This window comes from Scyliorhinus torazame, chromosome 21, assembly GCF_047496885.1.
Source record: "Scyliorhinus torazame isolate Kashiwa2021f chromosome 21, sScyTor2.1, whole genome shotgun sequence".
Classification (NCBI taxonomy): Eukaryota; Metazoa; Chordata; class Chondrichthyes; order Carcharhiniformes; family Scyliorhinidae; genus Scyliorhinus; species Scyliorhinus torazame.
Window position 1 is genome coordinate 65,076,162 of NC_092727.1, and position 23,196 is coordinate 65,099,357.

At 45.6% G+C, this 23,196-nt stretch overlaps 1 protein-coding gene across 1 annotated transcript in view; it reads left to right on the forward strand.

Moving 5' to 3' along the window:
• The window catches only part of LOC140398057 (KAT8 regulatory NSL complex subunit 1-like), a 272,866-nt gene that overhangs the window by 243,938 nt on the left and 5,732 nt on the right, over positions 1-23,196 (forward strand). The window contains exons 10-13 of the mRNA XM_072486269.1: positions 810-928; positions 1,599-1,665; positions 1,768-1,886; positions 10,611-10,863. Of these exons, the coding sequence (XP_072342370.1) occupies positions 810-928; positions 1,599-1,665; positions 1,768-1,886; positions 10,611-10,863 (558 nt within the window). The remainder of the gene's footprint in view (positions 1-809; positions 929-1,598; positions 1,666-1,767; positions 1,887-10,610; positions 10,864-23,196) is intronic.

Below are 23,196 nucleotides of genomic sequence, written 5' to 3' on the forward strand. Positions count from 1 at the left end.
ATAAACAGTACCCATTGATGTTTCTCCCATAATAAACATCCTGGACATCACCATTGACCAGAAACGTAACTGGATCAGCACATAAATACTGGTTGCAAGAGAAGGTCAGAGGCTGGATATTTGTGGCAAGTGACTCACCTGATGCCTCAAAAGCTTTTTCACCATCTCAAATGCACAAGACAAATCCACCCACCACCTTAAACATTGACTCCCTTCACGTGGCTGCAATAAGAAGATACACTGCCACAACTCCCAAACCTGCAACCTCCAGAGGCAGCAGTTCGGTGGGAACACCATCACTTCCCATATTCCTGTCAAAATATGACCGCAATCCTGACCTGGGCACATATCTTCATCATTGAACTCCTTGGCTCACAGCAGTCCCTCATTACACAGACTGCAGCGGTGATGGACAATCATCAAAAATACTCAATTCCCAAAAGTGGAATAAAAAGTGCAAGTAATTGGACCTGGGTGCTGGCAACTGGGAGACTATTTCATGCTTCCAATATTTGGCAAAATGGCAGTGATGACACTTAAAGTGAAGTGAGTTTTACCATGTATATATAACTTGGCAGTGCTTGTGCTGGTGGGGAGGAAGCCTAGAATAAAAGTCGGAAATTATTACTGTTACCCCACTACTAACAACCCCCTTGGTAAAGCACAAGTGAGCCTCTTTCTTTCAGATAAAAATAAACTTAGAATCTTGCTGAAACTCCTTTCAAGAAGGTAATGTGTTGTTGAATTCATGGTCCAAGGCATCTTTGATATATTTCAATTGTTCTAAATTTTGTTTCTTAAAACAACAGGCAGCCAGGAGGAGAAGATTAGAAAATTCCTTTGACATAAACAATATTGTGATCCCGATGTCTGTTGCTGCAACCACTCGTGTGGAGAAGCTCCAATACAAGGAGATCCTGACACCAAGGTATCCTTTCAGAATTTGTTCAGAGTCCTCAGATAATATAATTGTGAATTCAGCAGATTGAATTTTGTGGTCATGGTGTGATGGAGACAGTTGTTCCTTCAAATGTACACAAGTACAGCCCTTGATAGACAATATTTTGGGGATACATCCACAGTGCAGTAGGAGGCCATTCGACCCATCGAGCCTGCACCAATCCTCCAAAAGAGCGCCCTACCTAGGCCCACTCTCCTGCTGTAAACCCGTAACTCCACCTAGCTTGCACACACACATGGACACCTAAGGGGCAATTTAGTGTGGCCAATTCACCTAATCTGCACATCTTTGTATTGTCTGCAATTCTCCAGTAAATTTAGATTTCTAAATTTAAAAGTTTGTTTCACTGTGTAGGAGTTCATAATCAGTGCCATGCCAAGGGGATAGTGTGTGTGCTGTATTACATTGTACAAACGTTATCTGTGACCAGCGAGTACTGCCTTGCATAAGTGATTATCAGTAGTCCTATGCAGCTGTTACCGGAGAGTATCTGAGGGGTGTGATGTATGTTGGCAATGGGTTGTTAACAGGGTTAGTTGGTTGTTGACTGTGAGCCCCAGGCACCTCTTAATTAAAAGATAGAAACAGAATCAGCGAAATTCTTGTCAAAATAATATTTTTTCTCTTCCCTGTCTAGTTGGCGCATGGTGGATGTAAAAGCAGATTCATCAAATCACAGATTCAATGAAGAGGACCATGATGAGGTAGTACTTTGCAACTATAATGCAAAGGAAAAAATCTGTGCATAGTTCACTCAGTTTGAACAGAAAATCTGTAACACTGTGAACATGTTGCATCTGTTTTAGATGGAGGATTTTTCCGACGCAGTGTTTGCATCACGGCACACAAAGTATGAGGAGTTTGAGCGTTTGAGGTGGACAACGTGGACAGCCTCTCCAGTCAGTGCACAGAGACGTGGAAGCAGGTATTAATCAGCATCAGGCAAAGCTGCGACATTGTGCTTTTTGTTTTAATGAGGTTGTTCTAATGTCCTTATTTAAGCCAGCAGCTGACCGCTTGGTCCCAACAGTGCTCATGTGTAACACATTTTGGGAAGGCCATCTGTGGATGAGCAGGGGGTATAGGTAGGTGACATAGCCTGTTTCCTACCCACCTCAAAGTACAGGTTTCTGGTCTCTAATTGACTCCTGACTGAGATTAGGAATTTCCTATGTGAGGTATTCTGGATGGCAACCCAGGTCATCACTCTTCGCTGCAGTGTACATTTGGTGGTCAAGAAAAAATATATAAAATTGATATTGATGGGACAATTTAACTGCCTCCAAATAAACTGGCAAAAAGAGGTACTAAAAGGAGTACAGGACATAGGGTTTCTCTGAATTGTGCAGGGCTCATTTCTTACCCGGTATGTTACAAGTCCAATTACAAAGGTAGCACTGCTCGATCTAGTGATAAGAAGTGAACCAGAACAGAGGAGTGGAGCATAGGGTAACATTTAGGCAGTAGCAATCATAACATATTGGGGTTTAAGAAGGGTGTCAAATAAGGCAAAAACAAGAGCAATAAATTGGTCTTACCAAGGCAACGAAGGACCAAAGGAAATAAACAGGAAGCATATAACTGACAAAGCTGGACGACAGCGGAAAACATTGATTGTGTATCCAGGTGAAATATATCCTACCAAAAAGATCAAGTAGCTGGTAATGGCACATTACCAGGTGTACCTGCTATGTACTCCTTTGTTTCACTGTGCCAGGCTGAGGCCTGAACTCCGCACAGCTGCCGTTACCCTCATCATTATTCAATGTGGAACATTTTTTTGTCACCAAGTCTCTTATTGAGATTTTTTTTTTTTTTTTTAGAGCTATTTGTTCATTTTCAGGAGCTCCTTTTTCATTCCTTCAGCAGACTGGTGAGGTTACGGTTTCATTGCATATGCACAAAGCCAGAAGATTTTAATCAGGCAGTTGCTACCCCCTCACTGCATTAAGACAGAGGATAGACAAAAAGATTCCTCAGAAATATAACAACTTTGAAACTACACCCCCCCCCCCCCCACCACCACCACCACTCAACCCCACTTCCAACCCTCAGAGTCTCCCGTTCTCACCTCTTTCTCACTTTGGTCCTTGGAGACTGACACTGATAGGTGCATGCTCTCACCCCACCCATCAAAGTATCTCACCCCCGCTACCCTAGCTCGTACACTCGGACCCCGTCACCATCTCTTCTTGGCCAGAATGCTTACCACCACTGGGTCACTTGAGGGAATCACCAGGAAGTCATGGCTGGCTGTGGAGAGGGCCAACTTGATGCAGTCACCGGGAGACTGGATTGGCTGCTAAATGAGGAGTTCCAGGAGTCTGGCTACCATTCCCTCCTTCCTTCACTCTGTCTGGTAGCAGTGGCTTTGCGTTCAGTGTGGACTTTGCTGGGGTGACGGTGGCTGAGTGCCAGTTCCATGTGGTCAGGATCTGAGCTGCTGTTTTTCATCCTGTGCTTTCATCCTTTTCATCGTGTGCTGCCACTCACCTTCCCACTCTTTGTTGCTCCTCCAATCAAAGATGGCTTCTGTCCCGTGTTTGCTGCTGAGAGACTCACTAGAATAATGCACTTGAGCCCATCAGCTGATTGGAGGAGTAGCTTGTCACAGATTCTGCCTTTCCCACATATTGGGGCAACTTTTCTCTCATTGGTCACCTCCATGATTGAATTTTTCAGGGCTTTTGGGGGTTTTCAAGGACAAATGTTCCCACTTCCCTGTGTAATTTGAATCCTGTTGCTGAATATTGGTTTGAGAATGACACACTCTTGGAGGATTCCTTCATCTTCCCATCCTTCGTTGTCTTACCAACTTCCTGTTCTTAACTCTTATCTGGCTGTAAATTGACCACCATCTGGAATCCAGGAAGACTTGAACTACCCCAATGTCTATATTGAATCCACCTTCTCCTGCCTCCTCTCTCCCTCTCTCTCTCTCTCTTTCCCCCCGCCTCCCATAACCCCCCCAAGCTCAGATCTGAATGCTTTGAAATTCCCACATGGTTCAGGAATTGGAAACTCCACGACCAGTTTCCACTCCATTCTATTTAGAAACTTAAGCTTCTTAGATGCAAGATAATTGTTTATATAGTTGTTCTTAACTGGATCTGAACTAAGTTACTATTTATCTGTTCACTCAAAGTCAACTAGACAAAGACTAAATCATTTACTCAATTTTAACAGGAATCACAGATACTAAAAACAGAATTAGATATCTAGGTACTTGGAATCCTCAGGTTCTGCACCGTCTCTTTTTGAGCTGATCGTGAAAAATGGTCTCCCTCTTCTCCACTACAACACCACCAACACCAAATTCTCAGCTTCCACTCAGATTTCAATTAACTCAGCTCTGTTTCCAAGCACAGTGGCCAGCTCTCCAATGGTTCTGCCCTGTATCAAACCAAAGACATGGGAGGAGGAAGATTGAGGGCCCATAGAATCCCAACAGAAAACTCTACTTAGGCCCATTCCCTCACCTTATCGACGTAACGCTGTCTATTGATCATGGCCAATCCACCCAACCTGCACATCTTTGGACAGTGGAAGGAAACCAGAGCACATGGAGGCGCAGGAAGAAAGTGCAAACTCCACACAGTCAGTCACCCACAGTAGAAATTGAACCTAGGTCCCTGGCGCTGTGAGGCAACATTGCTAACCACAGTGCCGCCCGTGAATTGAACCCACAACTTCCGAAACAGGCACGAGTGCTACCACTGAACCACCGATCACGGACCATCACAGACCAGGAACAGAAAATCATACATATCGTATAAATGTATAAAATAGGAGCAGTAGTAGGTCTTGCAGCCTCCCGAACCTGCTCTGCCATTCAGTAATATCATGGCTGATCTGTCTGCGTTTCGAATTCCACATTCCTAACTAACGCCGGTAACCTTTGATCCCTTGCCTGACCAGAATCTATCCCTGCCTCAAAAATATTCAATGACCCTGCCTCCACTGCCTTCTGAGGCTGAGAGGGCCAAAATTGCACCACCTGAAAGAAAGAGAATTTCTCCTCATCTCTGTTCTAAAAGGGGGACCCCTAATTTTAAAACATTGCCCCCTAGTTCTGGACTTACCCACAAGAGGAAATATTCATTACACGTCTATCCAACAAAAATGTTCAGGATCTTGTATGTTTCAATCATTCTTCTAAATTCCAGTGGAAACAAGTTCAGTCTGTCCAACCAATTTTCATAAGCCAACCCATTCATTGCCGGTATCGATCTTGCAGACCTAGACTAGCCATATAAAAGCTGTGGCTACCAGAGCAGGTCAAAGGCTAAGAACCCTACGGCAATTAACTCGCCTCTTGACCCTTCAAAGCCTATCTATCATTGACGAGGCACAAGTCAGGAGTGTGAAGGAATAATTCCACTTGCCTGAATGAGTGCAGCTCCAACAACACCATCCAGGACAAAAAAGCAGCCCGCTTGATTGCTACCTTGATTACCATCCTGACTTGGAAATATATCATCATTCCTTCACTGTCAATGGATCAAAATCATGGAATGGTCTTCCTAACAGCACTGTGCATTTGTCTACACCTGAGGAACTGCAGCATTGTTAGAAGGCAACTCACCACAACCTTCTGAAGGGCAACGAGGGATGGGTAATAAATGCTGGCCGAACCAATGACATCCGTAAATTAATATTTAAAAAATTAAATCTCCTCTGATCCAACACGTTTTACATCCTCAAATAAGGAGACCAAAAGTACGCACACTATTCAAGATGCAGTCTTGCCAATGCCCTGTATAACTGAAGCATGACATCCTTACTTTTATGTTCATTTCCTCTCCTAATAAAGGGAAGTTTTCCATTAACTTTCTTAATTACTTGTTCTACTTGCTTTAGATCAGCCATGGAGATGGACATGGTACGATCTAGAGTAAAATACTGAACTGAGGAACATTACATTCAGAAAATTGTGGCAAGATACGGTGCAGCTAAATTAAGTCACAGATCGGCAGGCAGAAATGTAATAGAGCAATGGGCAGCCTTTAAAGAGGTGATAGTTTGTGTTGGTGCAAGAGGCTTTGAAGCTCACGGTTGTAAATGTTAAACACTACCAAAGGGAATATATCTCACTTGGATATCTAACTCCACAAGAACAAAGAAAAGTACAGCACAGGAACAGGCCCTTCGGCCCTCCTAGTACAGCTGCGATATTCTCCCTAACCAGTAGCGCAACTCCGCCACCCCTTTTACATTCCCCTCTATCCCGTCTGAAACATCAAAATCCTGGAACCTTTAGCTGCCAATCCTGTTCTTCCCTCAACCAGGTCTCTGTAATGGCACAACATTATAGTTCCAAGTACTAATCCAAGCTCTAAGTTCATCTGCCTTACCCATAATACTTCTTGCATTAAAACATGTGCACTTCAGGCCACCAGACCCGCTGTTTTCAGCAACATCTCCCTGTCTGCTCTTCCTCAGAGCCATACTGGCCCTATTCCCTAGTTCTCCCTCAATGCTGTCACCTTCTGAACTATTGCTCCGGTACCCACCCCCCTGCCATACTAGTTTAAACCCTCCCGTGTGACACTAGCAAACCTCACGGCCAGGATATTTATGCCTCTCCAGTTTAGATGCAACCCGTTCTTCTTATACAGGTTACACCTGCCCCGGAATAGATCCCAGTGGTTCAGATAACGGAAACCCTCCCTCCTACACCAGCTGTTTAGCCACGTGTTTAGCTGCTCCATCTTCCTATTTCTAGCCTCACTGACGCGTGGCACAGGGAGTAATCCCGAGATTACAACCCTAGAGGTCCTGTCTTTTAACTTTCTGCCTATCTCCCTGAACTCCTGCTGCAGGACCTCATGCCCCTTCCTGCCTATGTCGTTAGTACCAATGTGTACAATGACCTCTGTCTGTTTGCCCCCCCCCCCCCCCCCCCCCCCTCAGGATGCCTGCTACCCGTTCGGAGACATCCTGGATTCTGGCACCAGGGAGGCAACATACCATCCTGGAGTCTCTTTCACGTCCACAGAAGCGCCTATCTGTGCCCCTGACTATAGAGTACCCTGTGACTAATGCAGAGGGAAAGGGAGGACAGGGAAAGGGAGGACAGCCAAAGCCACAGCTTCCTGAGTGATGAGGAAATAGGAAAAGGGGGTTGTAAATGGCAGCTGTCATCTTAATAATTTAAGAAAGAATCAGGTTGAAAATAATAAGAGGACAATGACAAAGTAACTAGAAAAGATTGAGAATAGATTAGTGTCTCTCGTATATGACCTTCAAATTCCCTTTTGTAAATACATTAAAAGCAAAAGGGTTATGAGAAGTAGTTAAGGCTGAGTAGCAGCAAATGGAGGCAGAAGACATACCCGAGGTACTAAATGAACACTTTGCTTCTATATTTGACAAGAAAGATGGCCGTGCCTAAGCCATGGTAAATTTACTAAACAAGATAAAAATAGGTAAAGAGGAGATGGTGGGAAACATTGTAGTATGTAAATTAAGTAAGTCACCTAGTCTGGATCAGATATATCTGAAGACGCTTACGAAAGTAAAAAGTCACAGAGACCCTGGCCACAATATTCTCATCCTCCTCAGACACAGCGATGGTGCCAGAGGACTGGAGGATTACACCGTTGTTCAGAGAAGGGGAGAAGGATGAAGCTGGCAATTACAAGCCAGTCAGTTTAACAGCAGCGCAAGAGTCGTTTTTACAAACAATGATGCAGGGACATGGACAAATAAAGGGGCGAATGCTCAGACTTGTTGAGGGCAAATTGTGCTGTGCTAACTTGATTGATATTTTTGATGAGTTAGCGGGGCGGATAGTTGAGGGCAGTGCAGTTCATGCAGATAAGAACTTTGGAAAGACGTTGTATAAAGTATATCACTAGCTTGTTAGCAAAACTAAAGGGGCAGTAGCAGCATGGATGGATTTGTTTATTGTCACGTGTACCGAGGTACAGTGAAAAATATTTCTCTGCGAGCAGCTCAAACAGGTCATTTAGTACATGAAAAGAAAATAAACGAAAAAGAAAATATATAATGGGGCAACACAGGGTACACAATGTAAATATGTGGGTCACTGTCCTTGTAGAGTTTGCACATTCTCACCGTGTCTGTGTGGGTCTCCCCCCCCCCCCCCCCCCCCACACAACCCAAAGATGTGTAGGGTAGGTGAATTCACCACGCTAAATTGTCCCTTAATTGGAAAAAGAAATAATTGGGTACTCTAATTTTTTTTTAAAAGGAGGTGTAATAAACAATGAGGATGGGAATAAACTTCAAGAAGGCAAACAGACTGGTGGAATGGGTGGGCTCATGGTTGATCAAAATCAACGCTTGTGAGATGATGCATTTTGACATTATAAAATTAGGTGATGTCATTCATGCTAAATTTTAAAAGGGACGCAAAAGAGACAGACCTTGGACGTGTTTGAGTACAGTCTTTAAAAGTGGCAGGACGGGTTAACAGAACAGTTAAAACTAAAACATGCAATCTATAGAATTCCTACAGTGCAGAAGGAGGCCATTCGGCCCATCGAGTCTGCACCGATTCTCTGAAAGAGCACCTACCTAGGCTCACTCCCGCATCCTATCCCCGTAACCCCACCTAACCTGCACATCTTTGGATTGAGACAGGAAACGGGAGCACCCAGAGCAAAACCCATGCAGACACGGGGAGAATGTGCAATCTCCACACAATCAACAAAGGCTGGAATGGATCCCAGGTCATGCATTAAACTTGAACTGGACATTGTGTCCAATTCTGGACATCACATTTGGAGAGGATATCATAGATTATCACAGAATTTACAGTGCAGAAGGAGGCCATTCGGCCCATCGAGTCTGCACCGGCTCTTGGAAAGAGCACCCTACCCAACAAGGTCAACACCTCCACCCTATCCCCATAACCCAGTAACCCTACCCAACACTAAGGGCAATTTTGAACACTAAGGGCAATTTATCATGGCCAATCCACCTAACCCGCACATCTTTGGACTGTGGGAGGAAACCGGAGCACCCGGAGGAAACCCACGCACACACGGGGAGGATGTGCAGACTCCGCACAGACAGTGACCCAAGACGGAATCGAACCTGGGACCCTGGAGCTGTGAAGCAATTGTGCTATCCACAATGCTACCGTGCTGCCCTTTATAGAGGGGGTTGGCTGGAATGATTCCCAGGAATGCAGAATTACAGCGATGTGCACCAACTGGAGAAACTTGGGTTGTTCTCCTGAACAGACAGTTAGGAAGAGAAATTCAAAATTCTTGAAGGATTTGGGTAGATTGGATGAAGAAGAATTGTTTCCAGTGGTTGCAGCATCGATTATCAGATTGCAAAGATTTGAGGTGATTGGCAAAATGACTGGAGGTAACATGAGAGGAAATATTTTATTAAGCATTGGATGGTTAAGATTTGCAGTACACAGCCTGATATGTGGTGTATATAGATTCAGTAGGAACCTTCAAAGGAGCATTGACTAAATATTTGAATGAGAAAGGAGAAGGACTAAGTGAACTGTGTATTGAAGAGCCACCATGGATCTGATGGACTGAATAGTCTCCTGTGCTATTCTGTCTGATACTGATTTTATTTTGTAGCCTTTTGCTATTTATATATTGCCCATTGTACAGAATCTCTACTGTTCTCTGCTTTGTTTAAGGCCTTTTGGGTTTGTACTATCTCTCTCTTTCCTGATTGGCCACGGTTGTTTCATTACAAATTAACTTTCCTCCTCTTAAGGTACACACCAGTCTTATTTTTTGATCATTGTCTTGTGTTCACCCCTAATTTTATCCCTTTGTAGTTCTCTTGTGTGTATGTTGTGGTCATTTTCTGACTCATCCTTCCAGAATCAATTCAAAACTTGGTTCTTGATTCCTCCTTCTCAAACCTACTATCAAATTCAATCATTGGGGCATTGCCAGCTGGTACCCTGGCTATTAGATTATTGATTAATTCAGGACCAAACCTGGTGTGCCCTGTTCTCTTGTTGGTTCAAGAACATATTATTCCAGAACAGTGTTCCATATACCCTCACAAGATTGGTGCCTTTGGGACATGAGTTATTCTACTGCCGCTCCCCAAGCCTATGTGATAACCAAAGTCTCCCGTTATAATTTCTGTTTTTGTGACAAGCTGCTCTGCATCCTGCTCTTTTATCACTGCTGAAATTCTCCAGTCAACTCTTCACTCGTGTCCTTTTCTATTCCTCAATTCTACCCATAGCATATCTACAGCCAGCTTACTCATACTCATATTCTCAATAATGCTGTAATAGTATCCCTTGATGCTACTGCTTTTCCATTTTCCTTGCAACCTTTAGAACCTAAAATATTTAGTCTAGCCCAGCTTGTAGCCAGATCTCAGTGATAGCCACTATGTCACACATTTTCAGTTGAATGTGTTTTTTTGCTACTTGCATTATTGTATCAAACTTTCAATTGGGAAATAGAACCTTTGCCTTGATGTTGTTTTCACACAACCTTATTTTTTATAATGGATGTTTTATTTTCAAGTTATTTTCTGTATCTTCTTGAACCTGAAGTATTTTTCATAATGTTGCACAATTGAATGCCTGGACTTCACTCTCATCCTTTCACTGACAGAGTCAGCATCTTTCTTGTGGGTGGAGTGATTGTGATATGATAAAGTTTTTTTATTTCCAAAACCACAGATCTTACAAATCAACAGATGAACATTCCACCCCTCAGCCCGGTAACACAAATCCTTCGACCTCTCAACCAGCTTCCCCTGATGTCAGCTTCCACAGTTTTGGAGATTTACCCCTCACACCTTCACCTTGCAGCCCTTCTGCACCTCCAGTCAGCCCAGACATGTTTTATTCTTCTCTTTCTCGAGAGAGCGCTGGACGGGCTTCAAATGAGGATACACGATGTTCAACCCCAGATATTGGCCACGAGGAACAGGTGAGAATGAACAGTCAAACCAGGAGTGAAATATCGCAAAGTTTTAAACATCCAACTGACCTATTGTCTGACATCCAGTTGTTCGAGTTAAAGGCACCCATTCATGGCCAATGCTTTATTGTCCCAAGATCACCAGGACAAGATGGAGCAGGTATTCAGTGGAAGGACAGGGTGGTAGATGTTGATGGCTTGGTTAAGAAGGGAGAACAAGTTTAACCAGAACATTACAAGGCAGTTAGTGTTTGTTTGACTTGGGTTGTTCAAGGACTGTGGGCATTGATTTGTGAAGGACACAACATCCCTGGCTAATTTGCATTTTTACAGAAATTACAATCCATGGACAAAATGAATGTTGTACATGTAGATTTTCAAATGACATTTGGTAACTGTTGTGTCTGAGACTCGTGAAACATTGGTCATCAAATGAAGAAAGAGTTTGAGTTTTATATAGTGTTTCTCGCGTAGCCAATTTCCAAACCATATTCCACAGTCATAAATGAGGGAAATGACCATTAATTTATTGGTAATTTGATCTATGGGACTGATTGGCTAGAACTGGCACCGACATGATGGATCACGTGCTCTACTGTTCTTTGCATGTTGGTTAAGATACCAAGGAAAGCATCCCTGCTCTTTTCAAATGGCGCAGCAATCTTTCAAACCCATTTAAGAGGGCAGGCAGGGCATTGGTTTAATATCTCATCTGAGTGAGAGTCAGACAATACAGCACTCCCTCAGTACCACACTGAAATATAAACCAAATTGTGTGTTTAAATCTCTAGATTGTGATGTGAATCCACAACTTTCTGACTTGTGTCCAAATGCTACCGCTGAACCACAATTGAGAAAAATAAGAGGAAAATGCTGAATTTGTACAAAATATTGATTTGACCATGATAGTGAAATTGTTGGAAAAGATTCTCAGAGATAGGATCTATGCACATTTGGGAGTGAATGGTCTTATTAACAACACAGTAAGAAGTCTTACAACACCAGGTTAAAGTCCAACAGGTTTGTTTCAAACACTAGCTTTCGGAGCACTGCTCCTTCCTCAGGTGAATGGAGCAGTGCTCCAAAAGCTAGTGTTTGAAACAAACCTGTTGGACTTTGCTAACTTTCTCCTTGGTTCAATTGCTCTGTTTTATTACCTTTGCTCTTGAGTCGCCAGGTATCTTTATGATACCGCCACGAGGTTCAAATCCGAGTAATGATGAATAACCCAATACACCGATTAGTAAGATTCAAATCAAAGCACATTTATTATACACACTAATCACTACTCATGCACAAATTCTACGTCTAAGCTACTTCTACAACTAACAGGCCTATACTTAACTTCGGACTGGCCCACCAGGTCAGGGGAACAAATGACCTTTCGTTCGGGTTCTGAGTCTACGGGATTCGAAGTTGGTACGGATTGGTAGCTAGGAGCGCCTATCTCGTAGCGAGCGTTGAATTAAGACTTACTTTGTTCGGTGGTCACTGCACCGGTCACGGTCAATGTTGGTTCGTGTTGCTGGGTGACCCGGGCAGGACGAAGAGAGCTGAAGAGAGACCTATTTGAACTTGGGGCTTAACTCTTATAGTCCCCAGGGGCTTCCTGCCTTTCGGGGCGGACCCTGTACCTGGTCCCAAGTGATTGGACTTTGTCCCAATCGCTTGGTTCGATTTCTCCAATACTGGAGCAGTTCCCTGATCGATGGGCGGTCTTGAGGTGCTCGTTCACCTCCTTTGTGTTGGCTCCTGCTGGCGCCGAGGAGTCTGGCTTTGCTTTGTGTTTCCAAAATGTTACTTATTGTTCCCGGGGATTGCTCACCAGTATGCAGATGGCTGCTACATTGTTATGCTGATGGTCACTTGTATCGATGTTGTTTGGCCTTTGCAGTGGTAAATACACAGCAAACCTGCAGCTGCTGGTTTCTGTCCATGTTGGCTGACTTTCCCATCAGCCTTTGCCGTTCGCCATTTTAAATCGGGAGTTGGCCAATTTAGGTGGCTACACACCCTCCTTGTGATCCTAATGCGAAGCATGAAGGATCACATAACTACGTCGCTTTCCATTCCCTGACCTGGTGAGCACTTCTTTCATGGCCTCTACACTGACCATAACTATGCAAAAAAAATTTAACTGAAAGTTCTAAGGGGCGCTATGTCAAACAGGGACATGCATTACAAAACAATAAAAAAAGGGAACCTCTAACTATTCTTAATACGCTACTCTCACTCAAACATTTCATCACTCTAACTTCCTCAACCATACAAACAAAATCATAGCAGCCTATACACATTTTTCCTGGCTTGGCAGTCAAGCTCAGGATCGTACAATTGCTCATGAACATTTCTTTACATTTCTTTATTTACAATAAAACCGCAAATGAATGCTCTTTATTATAGATCGCGGGGGTCGGGGGTCTGGTCGTATCCGAAAATAGGGGATCTGATCCTATATACCGGGGTGCGAGTGTGGTAGGCTCTCCTTCTCCATTTTCTTAGACGCATAGTCTGCACGATGCAGCAGAGTATCGCCAATACCAGCAAGGATTCTATTATGTTAGACAGGGAATACCAGGTTATAAACCTGTCACACAAGATGGTGTGGTGTCGCTGGTGACTGGGCTCTGGGTACTGTGGGGAAGTGAATCATTAACGGCTGGGGGGGCTTGAGATCATGGGGTTCGCGTTCACGCGTAACCAAATGTCCATTATCATGATGCACAATCCGGAGGATGTCCTGATGGTGCGTCTTCTTTCACGTCTCTTCTCTTCCCTTCTCGTCTCCGGTCCTGGAGCTTCTGGAGTTCTGTGGAAACAAGCATAGTATCTGTAACTATCTTGGTTTAATATCTCGTACGATAGTCTGTCTGTCCTTTAGTGCCAATTACTTCCTTTATAATTGGTCACTATGTGTGACTCCCTCATTTTCTTTTTCAAAAACCAAATTTTAGGACAAGACACACTTTCAAATAATGAACCAGTGCGAGCCGTCACGTAGACTGTGCGGTTTACCATCCAAATGTTTCAGGATGTAAATAGCATATGAAACAAAACAAAACTTTTTGAACTAAAATTTACAAAATGAGGTGCGTATGGGCCGCAGCGGGTAAGAGTTGGATGGAGTCCCCGGGTAGGACGCCTACCAATGCCGTGTCTCCCCTACCCGAGCGTAGTTGACCAGAGGGGGGGTTCCCAGGCAGGGCGGGTCCCAAGCCGTTTCTCCACTGCCTGAGCAACCGACAAGAACAGGCAAGAAATGTTGTCATCGTGGTGGGGCTGCCGTAGTGGTTCTACCTTCGAACCAGAAGGGCAGTTATGAACGGGCGTCTGCCGACAGACGAGTTCTGCTGAACTGGCATCTGGGACCTTAACAAGTCTCTGTGGGCAAGTCCTCAGAGGTGTCTGCTGATGAGCATGGGGTGGGAAAAAAATTCCGGTCTGACATACAGCATTTAACAAAACACTACAAACAACATAAAATATGCTGCAGGTTCCATCAGAAAGGACACCGTTTCTCTCAAGCGGTTCCTTTAAAACATCATCTGGACACCTCAGTTATCGGTTGCGAACAGGGTCGCAAAGGGGTTCTCGTTCTGGGAGTCAGACTCAAGGTAGTCATCTTCTCCCGGATGCCAAACTCTTGAATGTATTAAGGTTGATAGGGCTGCATGGTGTGATTTGGGGTCGCTCTCGTCGTTTCGGACGAGCCTGTATGAGTTGTCTCTGTGCCAATAGGTGGTGTCTAGTTGTGTGGGGACGGAATCGGGGTCGTCATGGTAGGTCGGTGGTGGGGTTTGTTTAGGAAAGTGATCATGAAGGGATCACTCGAATCGTAGTCGGATTCGCTGGGTGTGGGTCCTGTTGCATGGGGATAGTAGGGAGGCGTGCTGTGGCTGTTGTCCGAGTCACGGTCGCTGTCTCTGCTGCTGCAGTCGGTGGGCGTTCCGGGGCGGAGAGTATATTTCGGGGGTGGAGTTGAGGTCGAGTCCATGCTGGGCTGGACGTGTTGGGGGATGGTAGGGTTACGCTGGCTGTGGGTGGGGTGTGGTGTGCTGCATCGAGCATGACGTGGTGTGAGTGGTTAGACTGTGTTCCATGTGCCTTCAGCTGGTTGATGTGGAACCACGCAGTCTTTCCGTTGGGATACTTTATCTTGTATACGGAAGGGCTTACTTTGTCCGCAATGGAGTACGGACCCGAGTACTTTGGTGACAGGAATGTGCTGGGTTTGTATACGGAGAGCATGACTTGCTGTCCTACACTGTACTCAGTCGCATGCACTGTCTTGTCGAAACAAGCCTTGCTCTGTTTCTTTTTGGTGCCCAATTTTACTGCGGCTGCTCACTGAGCCGTTTTAACATTTGCAACTAATTACTCCACGGCTTTCTCGTGTGTGAGGGCCGTCACTTCGGGGCTGGTCAAGTTTAAAATGGGGCGTCTGGTCATGAGGGTGTGTGGGGTGTAACCTGTGGAAGTTGAGACTGTATTACACAAAAACATCAGCGCAAAAGGGAGGACTGAGTCCCAAGTGGTGTTGTTTTGCAGGACCATTTTTCTGAGGGTGGATTTTAGGGTCCGATTCATGCGCTCCACGATACCACTCGACTGTGGGTGGTATGCTATGTGGAATTTTTGGGTGATGCCAAATATCGTGAGGACGTTCAGCCTGACACGTCCCGTAAAATGGGAACCTTGGTCGGATTCAATGCTGCGGGGGAGTCCCCATCTTGTAAAGATGTGGTGGGTCAAAATCTTGGCTGTGGTCTTTGCAGTGTTTGTTCTGGCTGGGAATGCTTCCACCCATTTCGTAAACGTGTCTATCACCACGAATACATATTTATAACCATTCCTGCAAGGGGGCAATGGTCCTTTAAAATCAATCTGGAGGTTAGTCCAGGGGCCATCAACGGGTCGGGTGTGACTGAGCTCCGCCTTTTTGGCATATCTGTCCGGATTATTCTGGGCGCTGATGAGACAATTCTCGATGTAGTGATTTACATCGTCCTTTAAGTTCGGCCACCAACAAAGCTGCTTGAGGTGGGCTGTAGTGGGATCGATTCCCTGACGTCCATGACCGTCATGGAATAAACAAATCAGTTGATTCCTGTCCTGTTCAGGAACCACATAAAGGGTGTCTTTTAACACCACACCGTCATGTGTGGTCAGAGCATATTTAAATCTCTCGAAGGGTGCTGGATATTTTCCTTTTACAATCTCCCTGAGATTGCTGTCCTGCTTCTGGGCCTCCACTAGATCCTCGATATTTGTCTGCGAGACCTGAACTGCATTCACTGATGCGCTTTCGGGGGGGTGTCCAAAAATATCCATGCTTGGAACCTGCTTTAGCCAGTGCGTTGGCTTTTACATTTCCAGGGGGGGGCGGAGGACCGATGGTGACTTCGAACTTTGACTATCCCAAAAGTCCTGTTCTGTGCTCTCTCTAAGATGTGTCGGAGCAATGGGGCTGAGGGGAGGGGTTTCCCGTCTGCGGAAACAAATCCTCTTGCTTTCCACAGGGGCAGGAATTCTGGAAGGCTGTTGCAGACATAGAGGCTGTCCGAGTATATGTCTGCTGGCCTGGGGAAGGAATCTGGGTGTTCCACTATATATGCGATGGCCGCAAGTTCTGCTGCCTGCGCGCCTAAGTGGCCTGGAAGTTTGAATGATATTTCCTCTAGGGCGCATCCCTGCGCGTCCTCAACATAAATACCGCAACCTGTTATGCGCTTCCCATCCAATACTGTGGAAGATCCATCCACATATATCCTTATGGGCTCGCACGTGTCTGTGTGCTGGGGGCTCTGGGTCGAACTACCTATCTTTCTGGGGGGTGTTTTAGCAGTAAAGGCATTTAGCCATTCCCAGGGGGCTCCTTTCTTTAGGAGGTCTGAGAAGGGTGCTGCCTTGCTGGCGAAACCGTCAATGTGGTTTCGGCAGTAGCCAACCAGTCCTAAAAACGACCAGAGGGCTGAAACGTTCTGGGGAAGGGGCAATTTAGCAATTGAGTCAATCCTTTTATGCTCGATCTCGCGTTTACCATGTGTGATAATTGTTCCCAAATATATCATCTTTATCTTCCAAAATCTGGGCCTTTTTGGGGTTGACTTTACAACCGATTGAGTGTAAGAGTTCCAGGAGTTCGGACAGAAGCTCAGTGTGCTCTTCCTTGGTGTCTGTCTGCAGTAGTAGGTCGTCTATGTACTGGACCAGACATTCTTGGCGAGAGAATTTGGCTAAACCATTTGCCAGCTGTCAGTAGAAAATGGAGGGGGAGTTGTACAAGCCTTGTGGCAGGCATGTCCACGTGTACTGCTGATTTTTAAAGGTGAAGGCAATGGAATGGACCAGAATCCATTACTGAATCCAAAACCGTAAAGAATCGGGAATTGAGTCCCTGCTTGAGCATGTTCTCGGGACTTGTTGCTACTGTGGGGGCTGCTGCGGGGGTGATTTTGTTGAGTTCCCGGTAATCGATGGTCAGTCGCCATGATCCATCGGGCTTTCTCACTGGCCAAATCGGGGCATTATTAGCGGAGGCTACTGATCTAAGTACGCCCTGCTCTAATAAGCTTTCGATTACTTTTGAGATTTCTCCCTCTGCCTCTTGGGAAAATCCATACTGTTTTTGGGGTCTAGGGTCAGGTCCTGTGATCTGTATGGAACCAGTCATCCGTCCACAGTCGTGTTTGTGGGTCGCTAATTCTGTCCTGTTCTTTTGAAAAACTGCCCTAACCTGCTTGTCCGTGCTAAGCGTGGTCGGGTTGAACCAGAATTTGCCTACTGCGCTAATTTTGTTCGCGTATTCTCCTATGTTGAGCGTTGCGGGGGCTCTTGCAGACTTTGCCATTTTCCAGATACACTGGTTGACTGGATCAAATGAAAGATTGTGGGAATTCATGAAGTCGATTCCCAGAATGTGTTCTGCTGTGTGGGGCAGATCGACTAAGACTACGGGGTGCTTGGTGGTGATGTTGCCGATTTGAATGGGTACAGGGGCTGTGATGTGTCCCTGCTGTGAGTGGCCTGTAAAGCCGCTGAGGGTGATAGTGGCTGTCGTGGGCCACGTGTCCTTTTGGAACATGGTGGAGGAATTTATTGTGGTGCTCTGGGACCCTCCTGTGTCCCAGAGAAACTCGATGGGCTGTCCCCGAATTTTCACTGCAACTACCGGTCGTCCGGACCTATCCCAAAGGGTATTGCAGACCCAACTGGGGGAGTCTGTACACCGTCAGTCCGTTCTGGTCAGGTCCGTCTGATCTGAACGGGCGCCAACACTATGAATGGGCTCTGTCTTCTTCTTACTCAGAGTGCCCTTCTGCTGGGCTCTCTGTGGCTTTCTAGGGGCATTGCACTCTTGCGAAGTGTCCCAACTGTCCACAGTTGTAACACTCCTGTGACTTGGGTGGGGGGCTGTTCTTTCCTTCATTCACCCATGCTGGGTTCTGGTGTGTTGTGACTGCCTGTATATCTGCATCGGCCTGCTTTTCCTCGGGATTTTTGACTGCGGGTTTGCTTTGTATAGATTGCTCCCAAGCGCGGGGACAATCTTTTCACTACCCACTTCTCGTTATGGGCCTCCTCTGAGGGATCATAACTCGCGCAAGCTTTCTGTCCTGTTTCTGTGGCATGGGAGATAAGGGTGCAGGTCCATTTGGCCATGTTGTCTGGGGGCAAATGGGCACGGTCTAAGTCTCCAAAAACTGCTGCAAAGTGGATCCACAAGCGTCCAGCAAACGCTGTCGGGTGCTCGGATTTCTTTTGCCTACATTTGTTGAGGCCATCTACGGGGTCATCCCAGTTATACCCGATTGCATCCAGGATCGCGGTATGCATTTCTGCAAGATGCCTCCTCCTACGTTCTGTGGGTCGGGAAGGGCTGCTGCGACTGAAGGGTCTAAACTTAAAACTGTGAGCTTTACATGGTCTCGCTCATCCAGGCCGTACATGGTCGCCTGATGCTTTACTGTTGCAAAGAAATGGTGGGGGTCTGAGGTGGGGAGGAATGGTGTGATCTTATCGCACACGTCCAGTAATTGGGTCACTGTTAAGGGGGTGTAGTATAGAAATTCCGTATCGTCCACTATGGTTGTGCAGCAGGTGGTTACTCGGTTCATTGGAGCCTGAACTATCTGCTGTGTGGGGGGTTGGGGCGCTTTCCTCTTTTGTGGCTTTCCCTGCGCACATGTTCCCTGAACATATCTCTGCTCTGTCTCGTTTAATTCTTCCCAATCAGGGCGGTCTTCCTCATCTAATTTTGCTCCAAAGGTTTCCTTGAATCCTTTTTGAACTGAAAGCAGCGATTGCAGCTCTGCAATCTGCTTCCGGCACTTTGCGTGGTCTAGTGAGCTTTGCCTTTGCTCTGTGGTGGCAGCATGGAGTGCTCTTAACGCTGCCTTTAGGTCGCTGCACTGTCTCTGCAATGCTTCTACCTGCTTTTCTGTTTCTTCACGTACCAGGACTGCACGTTGCGTGTCCTGATGGGCCTTTTCATATTGAGACTGGAAGCTGCTTAAGTGCTCTTTGTGTGGATCTCGCTCAGGTTCTCCCACCAAGTATGTCCTATACTTCCGGGGCCAGATTCCTCGTTGTTACAGAATTCGCTCCAAAGGGTCCATCCTCTTCCTTTGAGGTACTTCCTGATCTCTTCCTCCCAAATGGGACATTGTCCCACTCTACTGCTGCTGGTCGCTGCGACCGCAAATTCCTCTGGGTTCATGAGGCGTTGCATTGCCATGTTTCCTATCCGAATGCTGCTCTTCAAATTTGGGACAGGGGTATTAAGGCGGTGCTGTAAATACGGGTACGGCTTTCGCTACTTTCCGATATACAAACTTCCGACAGTTTTGTGGCAACAAAAAATTTATCAGTTTTACCTAATCGCCCTGTTAGTTACGCATGCATACACACACTTCCGAATTATGAGTATTGATCAGAACTGCTTGAACGCTTGTGGTTTTCTGTTCCCAATTGGATCTCTAATTCAAATTCTTGGGTTCTCCCGGAGTGGTTATGCCACTTCTAGATCGGGTCCCGTCAGATGTCGCCAAATAATGTTGCTAACTTTCTCCTTGGTTCAATTGCTCTGTTTTATTACTTTGCTCTCGAGTCGCCAGGTATCTTTATGATACCGCCACGAGGTTCAAGTCCGAGTAATGATGAATAACCCAATACACCGATTAGTAAGATTCAAATCAAAGCACATTTATTATACACAGTAATCACTACTCATGCACAAATTCTACGTCTAAGCTACTTCTACAACTAACAGGCCTATACTTAACTTCGGACTGACCCACCAGGTCAGGGGAACAAATGGCCTTTCGTTCGGGTTCTGAGTCTACGGGATTCGAAGTTGGTACGGATTTGTAGCTAGGAGCGCCTATCTCGTAGCGAGCGTTGAATTAAGACTTACTTTGTTCGGTGGTCACTGCACCGGTCACGGTCAATGTTGGTTCATGTTGCTGGGTGACCCGGGCAGGACGAAGAGGTGAAGAGGGCTGAAGAGAGACCTATTTGAACTTGGGGCTTAACTCTTATAGTCCCCAGGGGCTTCCCGCCTTTTGGGGCGGACCCTGTACCTGGTCCCAAGTGATTGGACTTTGTCCCAATCGCTTGGTTCGATTTCTCCAATACTGGAGCGGTTCCCTGATCGATGGGCGGTCTTGAGGTGCTCGTTCACCTCCTTTGTGTTGGCTCCTGCTGGCGCCGAGGAGTCTGGCTTTGCTTTGTGTGTCCAAAATGTTACTTATTGTTCCCGGGGATTGCTCATCAGTATGCAGATGGCTGCTACATTGTTATGCTGATGGTCACTGGTATCGATGTTGTCTGGCCTTTGCAGAGGTAAATACACAGCAAACCTGCAGCTGCTGGTTTCTGTCCATGTTGGCTGACTTTCCCATCAGCCATTGCCGTTCACCATTTTAAATCGGGAGTTGGCCAATTTAGGTGGCTACAACTTTAACCTGGTGTTGTAAGACTTCTTACTGTGCTCACCCCTGTCACAAGCCGGCATCTCCACATCATTCTTAACAACAGACGGCATGGTTTTGTAAAAGGAAGGTCATGTCTCACTAATTTGATTGAATTTTTTGAGGAGGTGACAAAAATAATTGACGAGGGAAGGGCTGTGGATGTTGTCTCCATGGACTTTAGTAAAGCATTTTGATAAGGTCCCTCATGGCAGGCTGGTGCAAAAGATTAGATCACATGGGGTCAGGGGTGAACTAGCTGGATGAATCCAGAACTGGCTTGGCCATAGAAGACAAGAGGGTAGCAGTGGAAGGGTGTTTTTCCAAATGGAGGTCTGTAACTAGTGGTGTTCCGCAGGGATCAGTACTGGGACCTCTGCTGTTTATAATATATAAATGACTTGGCAGAAAACGTCACGGGTCTGATTAGCAAGTTTGCAGACGATACTAAGATTGCGGATAGTGATGACGATTGCCAGAGAATACAACAGGATATAGATAGGCTGTAAAACTGGGCAGAGAAATGGCAGTTGGAATTTAACCCAGACAAATGCGAGGTGATGCATTTTGGTCGATCCAATTCAGGTGGGAGCTATAAAATAAATGGCAGTACCATCAGGAGCATAGACACACAGTGAAATCTAGGCGTGCAGGTCCACAGATCCTTAAAAGTGGCAGCACAGGTGGAAATGGTGGTAAAGAAAGCATATGGCATGCTTGCCTTCATAGGACAGGGTATCGAGTATAAAAGCTCGAAAATTATATTACAATTATATAGAACGATGGTGAGGCCACATTTGGAATACTGTGTCCAATTCTGGTCACCGCACTACCAGAAGGACGTGGAGGCTTTGGAGAGAGTACAGAAAAGGTTTACCAGGATATTGCCTGGTATGGAGGGTATTAGCTATGAGGAAAGATTGAATAAACTGGGATTGTTCTCCCGAGAGAGACGGAGGCTGAGGGGCGACCTGATAGACGTTTATAAAAATTATTAGGGGTATAGATAGGGTGAACAGTTGGAGGCTTTTTCCCAGGGCGGAAATGACAATTACAAGGGGGCACAAGTTCAAGGTGAGGGGGGAAAGGTTCAGTGGAGATGTGCAGGGAATGCTTTTACAGAGGGTGGTGGTGGCCTGGAAAGCACTGCCAAGTGAGGTGGTTGAGGCAGATACGTTAGCGATCTTTAAGACTTATCTGGATAGGCACATGGAACAGATAGGATATAGAAGGGTACAGGTGGTTGGTTTAGATAGGACATGTGATCGGTGCAGGCTTGGAATGCCGCAGGGCCTGTTCCTGTGCTATATTGCTCTTTGTTCTAAAGTTCCATGTGTGGTTCTGGACAGCTCACTATTGTAGGAACATTGCAGCTATTTAAAGGAGGTGGTGGAACTGCTTAGAATTATATCAGGAATGAGACTTTACAGTTGTGAAGAAGCTCAAGAAGCTACTTTAAAAGTAAAAACTAGTAGCTACAGAGTAGGTATTGTCAAAATGCTGAAAGATATTGAATTAGCCATGAAAGGTTGTTTCATGGAGACGGTGAATGGGTAATGAGCAGACAACCTGATTATCAGTCGAAAGAACAAAGGGGAGGTTGGTGAAATGGATGATCAGCCATGATCGTGATGAATGGCGGAGCAGGCTCGAAGGGCCAAAAGGCCTCCTCCTGCTCCTATCTTCTATGTATCTTATGTATGTAAGACCATAGCGAAGATGCAGAAACGATTCGCTGATAGCTTTTTTCGGGAGCCAGTGCAGACACAATGGGCCGAATGGCCTTCTGAGCAGTAACATTCAATGATGCTATCTGATTTGAGGCTATATTTTAGAATAGAACCAAGAATATGAGACAGTTGGAAGTGTTAAAAGAATTAAAGGTTTTTAATGACGTGCACCAGGCAAAAGATTACTTCCACTGGTTCGCAGTCAGCACGTAAACTTCAAATCACCGAAGAGAAGCTAGAAGTTAGGATTTTCTTTTCACAAGGGATCGTTAGGACATGGAATGCATTAGAGAAACAATGGTGGAAGCAGAATCCATGAGATGTAAATGGGAAATGGATAAATATGGGAGAGGGGGACAATTTCTCTTTCGCAGAACCAGCATGGCTGCTTCCTGTGTGGTAATGTTATGCTGATAGCTGATACAAGTTGAATTATTATAGCGTGGGAACTTTATCTGTGTTTATTTGGGTAGAGCTGTACAGTGCATCCAAACACTGAATCTGGATAAGTGCCATATTGTGGCAATACATGCAGAGTGAGATTTTGAACCTGGTCTATTCCTTCCATCTGTTAGGCTAACCAAGACTATCATTGGGAGCAGGAAGGATCCAGAAGTCCATCCAATCACACGTCTGAATGA